Raw genomic sequence first — 6,531 nt, forward strand, 5'->3', positions numbered from 1 at the left:
GAGGGGGGCTCGCCGGGCCCGGGCTGCATCCCCAGCGCTCGGGAAGGCGGGAGGAGGTCGCCGGCGGACAGGCCTGGGGAAGGTGGATGATGAGATTTGGGTCCCTTCTGGCGCAGGCGGGCTGTGATAGCAAGGTACACACGCTTTAGAGATTTCATCGCTTGGTTTTGATGTCTGTGTGGCTGAGGTGGTGCCTACGCACCGTAGTCATTTTTCTCACTAACCCTGTCCTCCTACTTTTCCAAGGCTTCGGAAACCGAGCTGCTCCGCTGTCACTGTGCTGGGGCCAGAGCTTGCTTGCTTTTAGGACTGAGACTGTGTACCAGTGCTGCACTGGGTGGTTAGCAAGAAAGGCCAAACACTAATTCATGCATCTCTCAGCTTGCTTTTAACGTGAGTCTCCACATTAAGCCTCTGACCTTTCCAGGAGCAAAAACCTGCTCAAATGTTTGCATATGCAGAAGACCAATATGTTTTTCCTGATTCTCAAAGCATCTTGGTAACTCTTTCCTTCATCTGCTACATGTGCGTAGCCTTGTAGGAGCCCCTGGTCACACTGCATTTGGCCATGCATCTGTTAATTATTTTTCAGTGGGGATGCAACAGTAACAAAAAAGATCTTCATTTTTTCTGTGTGGCAGGGGAACTTAGAAGACCTGAAATGAGCTCCTGTCAAACTGGAACTCCAGTGACTGTGCAAGGGAATGCACAGTCTTACACTTATTGCTGGGCTAAGCTCTTACAGTATTCTATATGGATTAGGCCCAGGAGTCTTTTCCTGAAGCCTGACCGAGTAACTTTTTTCTGTATGGCTGGAGGATTTTTAGAGTTTTATTTTTTAATGTCACCAGTGATGATCATCTGATATGAAAGCAGTAAGCAAACATCCCTGGATTTACTGTGCTTATTCTGGGCAGTGTAGCACAATATTTTGCAATTGGGAGTGTTGTGAAACAGGTTTTCAGTTGACTTCAAAATACATGTGAGACTGTAGCTGAATCTGCCAGGAAACCACCTGACTTATTCACTCATTTCCTTGGGTACGTGGAAAAGAATGACCCACCCAAACCCTTCCCATGCTGTAGTAGGTACCTGCTCTCCAGCTGTGGTCTCTGTACAGCATCGCAGTAACTGCAGCCTGCCACGGTGCAACGGGCAGCATGTTAAACTTCTCTAGGTTCCTGGAACAAAGGTTGCCCGAGCAAATGTAAACATTGCTTTATTGCACTGAGAAATTTTGTCATCTGTGTTATAACCCCATAGTGCGGGAAGGAAAACCAAACCTCTGCTTAAAATGAAAATTATCTGTACTGCAGGCAAAATCTTAGGAGCCACGCTTCTGCGTCTCTGCAATTGCCAGCAATAGTTGCTGCATTCCTTAAGTGTGGAGCTTAAATAGCACAGCAAGAAGGGAGGGAAGGGATGCAGTCACAACAGAAGGCTGGGGAGAGAGGATACGAGTTAGATTTACAGACTACAATGTACCTTGTTGAAGCTTTCTGGAGAAGAGCAATGAATAATGGACCACCTCGTGAAGGAGCGGAGTGTTGAGGCTGTCTCCTTGCACAATGGCAGAGCAGAGTGGGCTGCAGTTGTGGTCGGCTAACTGATGCTCAGCTGCTGCGTGATATCCATGCAGGAAGCAGGGAAGGAAAAGCCAAGGAGTCTCAATGCCAACTGACCTTTAAGAGGGAAGCCTGGGTGTCCAGAAGGCATGGCAGCATTGCACAAGTGCTATCCGGGGCGTGTGTGTGTGTGTGTGTGTGCTCACTAAAACTGCCCCTTCTCACTGCATCAGGGTTGCAGTCTTGGGAAGCCCTTTCTTCTGAGAGTTGAAGTGGGGGACTGCTCCCGGGGAGGCTCACTGGGGTCTCAGTTGGAGACCTTCAGCGTCAATCTGAGCTGAGTGTCAGGAAGACACTCTGGGGGCAGGAGTTGCCACACATGCCTGCATTTTGCCTGCTCACAAACGGCAGCCAAAAGGTTTAGCACAGCCCACGTGGATGGGCTGAGAGCTGGGATGTGCTGGGACATGGCTGGCAGAGGCATGTTCATTTTTTCTCTGCTGTAATTGAGTCTTTTCCTTCCATTTACCAGAAAGGGAACAACCTGCCTTATCTTACTTGCTTACCTGACCATTGACCAGAGAGTCTGCCATACACTCAGTCGCAGGGGAAGAGAGATCTGCGTTCTGGCGGGGCTGTGAAGAAGACAAGTTTCCAGCTACTTTTGCCACTGCAGTGTCTGTAGAGCTCCTATATTACTCAGGTGAGTCTGCTGGGGAGAGAAACATGAGATTTATAAAGACCGGTTCAAGCTGCAGATAGGGAGAGAGATTCAGAAGTTCCTTGTTTTGATTTAGTTGTCCTTTAGCTGACTTGGATCCTATGTTTAGTGATGGAATAGTGACTTTCCTGGGAGTTTTCCAGGGGGAGAACCAGTCAAGAACTAGGACAACATCTGTGTTTCATCCCTCTGCCATTCAAGGGGAGCAAGGACCAAGCCTTCTGCTCCAGGCTAGGAAAAACAATCCCAAGTAAGTCTGGGCAGGTACAAGCTAAGTGCTTTTGGTCATGGGCATATGTGCAGCTGTAACTGCAGCCATGGAGCCAGTGATAGGTTTTCTAGCTGACTGTGAATGTATGAATCTCATGAGACACTTTTCTGTCCTGTCTCTGCCCACAGAAGGTTAAGATGATCGTGTTTGTTCTCATATCCAAGACCCATTTCTCAGTTGTATGGTCACGAAATCGCCATTTTAAAATGGCGTAATCATGCCAGTGCAAAGCCTAGTGAGACTGCAACTGCACCAGTATAAAAAGCCACGTACTTTTTCCTCTTACTGTCAAAAAATAGCTGGTTTTCCTACACTGGTAAAATTAAAAGGTATAAATTTGTTGACCAGAACCAAAAGTTTTTAAACTTAATTATCTTGTGTGCTGTGAAGGCTGTGCTCCAACTAAACGGAACTTCAAAAAATGAAATTAAGAGAATGAGATAGCCAGTGTAAGAGCTTCTGAAATAATACTTGACGTAATGAGAACAGCACAATGGCTTATTCACTTGTTCCGGATTACCTTTCTTGAGATGTAAAGTCATTGCTGTGTTTTTAGGTATAAGAACCAAGTGTGTCATTTCTCTTAAAAACAACTTTATTTTGGATTAGAGAAACAAGAATAAATAAGAACAAGCAAAGAGGCTTTTTGATCAGGGAAACCAGCTGTTACTGGCTGCAGTGGTTTGAATGGGTGCTGAGTGGAGATGGCCAGAACAGGTGCTGACGTGCACTCCTCGGTGATGGAAAGTTGCAGTAGGTGGAACACAAACCCCGCGCTGTCTCCTGGCTACATACACAACCATCATGAGGCAGCATCTAGACTGGCTCATGTCTAGACTCAATTTTAAGGACTAAACTTCTTCCCATGTGTTGTTTTATCAGACCGTTTGTCTCCCAGTAGCTCATTAGAACCCAATTCAGCTCCGTTCAGGAGAGTGGTGCACATGAGTCGTTAAAGTGCTGCGTATTAAAGAAGGGCCTGTGTGCTGGAACTGCCAGTGGTCATGCTTGTCTCCGAGCTGCTGTGGCAATATTGACATGAAGCAGTGCCAGGACAGCATAATACCATTAGAGCAAAGTCCCAAACAGGAGGTTGCTGAAAGCAGTACCTAATTTGCAGACACGTGTGCATTTGTAGCCAGCTCTGAAATTTGTATTAAAATGGATTTCAGTTTCACGGTCTAAAGGCACTGACACCCCCTCATACCTCAGCTGTGGGGACAATGTCTATGCTACTGGAAGACGTTAAGCACACGCTGTCTTCCTCTTCTTGGTTTGCATAAGGAGGCTGCAGTCTTTTCAACAGCCCCAGTTACTACCATGATTCAAATCATGGAGGGTGGAGGATCCAGGCAGAAGTCCCTGGCTCTTCAGCCATGGGAAAGCAGGTACCTGGCATTGTGTTTTGCAGTGTTAGAACGTGGATTGACAGATTTTCTTTTTTAATCCTGTCCTCTAGTGTTCCTGGGTCTACCTCTTCCCTCCCAAGATGCTGAGAGGAGTCCTGTGTACCGTGTTGTTGATGGGAGCCCTGCCATCGCTGACTGAAGCGTCCCAGGGCCACATCTCAGTGGTCTTGCTGGGAGCCACAGGTGATTTGGCCAAGAAGTATTTGTGGCAGGGTCTATTCCAACTCTACATTGACCAAGTGAGCAGTGGCCACAGCTTCACGTTCCATGGGGCTGCACTGACAGCTCTGGAGCCAGGGCAGAGGCTGATGTTTGATGTGCTGAAGAAGCTGGCCTGTCCCTCGGATGAATCTCCTAACAGATGTGCTGTGCTCAAGGACCAATTTCTGAAGCTGAGCCAATACCACCAGCTGAAGACTGCCGAAAACTACACTGTGCTGAACAGAGAGATTGAGACACTGCTTCGCCAGGAGGGGCTGAAGGAGGCTGGAAGGATCTTCTACTTCTCGGTACCACCATTTGCCTACACAGAGATTGCCCGCCACATCAACAGCAGCTGCAGACCGCCTCCAGGAGCCTGGTTGCGTGTAGTGCTGGAGAAACCTTTTGGCCATGACCTGGAGTCAGCCCAGCAGCTGGCTGCAGAGCTGACCAGCTTCTTCAGGGAAGAGGAGATGTACCGGGTGGACCACTACCTTGGCAAACAGGTGAGCAGCTTGCAATGCACAGCTCCACTGACAGGCTGAGCGTTTTGGTGGCCGGGAGGGTGTTGGATGCCAGCTCTGCATCTAATGAGAGTGTTGTTCCCCTCTCAAATTCAGGCAGAGCCATTGAGTGTGCTCCCAAGCCGCCATTTGCTTATGGAGTCCTGTCCTGTTATTCTTGTCCTGTACTGATGTCCATCCTCTTAGAGCAGAGGAAATGTGCAGACCAAAGCAGGGCTCACTCGTGTTAGAGTGATGAGGGTCCCCTTTCCAGAGGGAAGCCAGGGCGTAGGGGTGAACTATGTGTGTGCATGAAGGAGAGATGCAGAATTCATCTGGTCTTCTCACCAAGGTCAGGGCTTTGATTTTTGCTGAATAAGCAATGCCCTTTCCCTCTCACAGTTCTCCTATTGCATTATACGCAGGCCTCTCTGCTTAGCCATGGCTTCTATAAGCAGCTTTGAATTTGATATGATATGGACCTGATGGGATGTTAGTTTTGCAGGGTGCTTAGGAGGTTTCTTCCTACCCTTTGCTCCACTCAGGGCATGGAGGACTGGCTGCTGCAGGGACAGCTCAGGAGGTGGAGCTGCATTGTCCCAGAGGGAATGCGTTCAAGGACATCCTTGTTTTAGAGGAATGTGATGCCACAGTTTGAAAGTAGCCTGTTCCAGCCATGGCACTGTGGCCAGATTTTACTCAGAAGGTTGCATGTCCAGCTGCAAGGAGAGCATCTCTACTAAAAAGGAGGGATTTGTTTTCTTTCTTTTTTTCTTTTTTTTCCTCCCAAAAATGGCAGATGGCTTTAGTGGTCTAAGCATCTGATCTGATGTTTTTCAGCACTTTGGAACTGTATGTTGGTCCCAGGATGGTCTGACTCAGCCCTTTGTCCTTTGATGGATATAAACCAAGTGCCTTGCAGTTTGTAGTTCAGCCTTTTTCACGTGAAACCTCAAAATGCCTCAGAAAGACCTATAATGTCTGCTCTGTACAGTCATTGGAGATGCTGTTTTGCATCTGTTCAGGCTCTCTTGCTGATTTTCTCTTCTCTGACCCACTCTGCTCTCTGCCCTGTGGCACGTCTGCTGGCACTCCAGAGCTGGCCATGTCCCTGTGGCTGGATGGGGCAGTGAGGCAGAGATACTGTGGAAATCTGGTGAGTTTTTGTTGGGTCTTTGATTTTTCCCTTCACAGGCTGTAGCCCATATCCTGCCTTTTCGAGATCAGAATTGAAAGAGACTGTGGATGCTAAAGGTTGGTGAATGTGCAGAGCTAGGGTGAATGAGTGAGAAGGAGAACTGGCAGGTTCATTAATTATGTGAAAATGGCGCTTGAGGTAGTGCTGGTGCAGAACCAAAAGAGAGCAGTTGAATGATACATTGCTCCCTGGAAGTAGAGAGGGACTGTCTTACACTTCCTACGCTAGGTACAGACTTGTTTCCAGGTAGTGATGCTACTTCCAAGAAAAGATTCCCATTGCAGTTCAGCTGGGAGCAGGGGCAGAATCCCCCACCTTTTTCTGCTGCAGAGCTCTGGGGGCATTGCACCTAGCTTTCTATCCCAAATCTTGGTAAAAGGCACTGGATTTACAATTGATGCAATCTAAGGCCACTTCAGTGCTGCAATAATCTAGTTGTTGTAACAACAACCCTTTTGTATTCCTGTCCTGTTAGCTAGCAAGCTCACACTGATGATACATTTGCACTACTCTTTGGATGATGCTCCTGCATCTTTTGCGTGGGTGTTACTCATACCCGCTAGTCGGGGTCAGTCGGGGTACCTAGGTCAGTCTGTGTTTGCCTGTTTCTTTCCCTTCCTCTCTGTAGTAAGAAAGAGCACTGCAGAGAGAAAATCCAAGCCC

The 6,531-nt window shown here is 47.9% G+C and overlaps 1 protein-coding gene across 1 annotated transcript in view; it reads left to right on the top strand.

Moving 5' to 3' along the window:
- The first annotated feature begins 7 nt into the window (after nt 1–7).
- H6PD (hexose-6-phosphate dehydrogenase/glucose 1-dehydrogenase) overlaps nt 8–6,531 on the top strand; it is a 14,405-nt gene continuing 7,881 nt past the window's right edge. The window contains 5 exon segments of the mRNA XM_035901899.1: nt 8–134; nt 2,098–2,268; nt 4,017–4,673; nt 5,865–5,898; nt 5,901–5,924. Coding sequence (XP_035757792.1) covers nt 4,047–4,673; nt 5,865–5,898; nt 5,901–5,924 — 685 coding nt within the window. The 5' untranslated portion in view covers nt 8–134; nt 2,098–2,268; nt 4,017–4,046.

This window comes from Egretta garzetta, unplaced genomic scaffold (genome assembly GCF_000687185.1).
Source record: "Egretta garzetta isolate BGI_Z169 unplaced genomic scaffold, ASM68718v1 scaffold69, whole genome shotgun sequence".
Classification (NCBI taxonomy): Eukaryota; Metazoa; Chordata; class Aves; order Pelecaniformes; family Ardeidae; genus Egretta; species Egretta garzetta.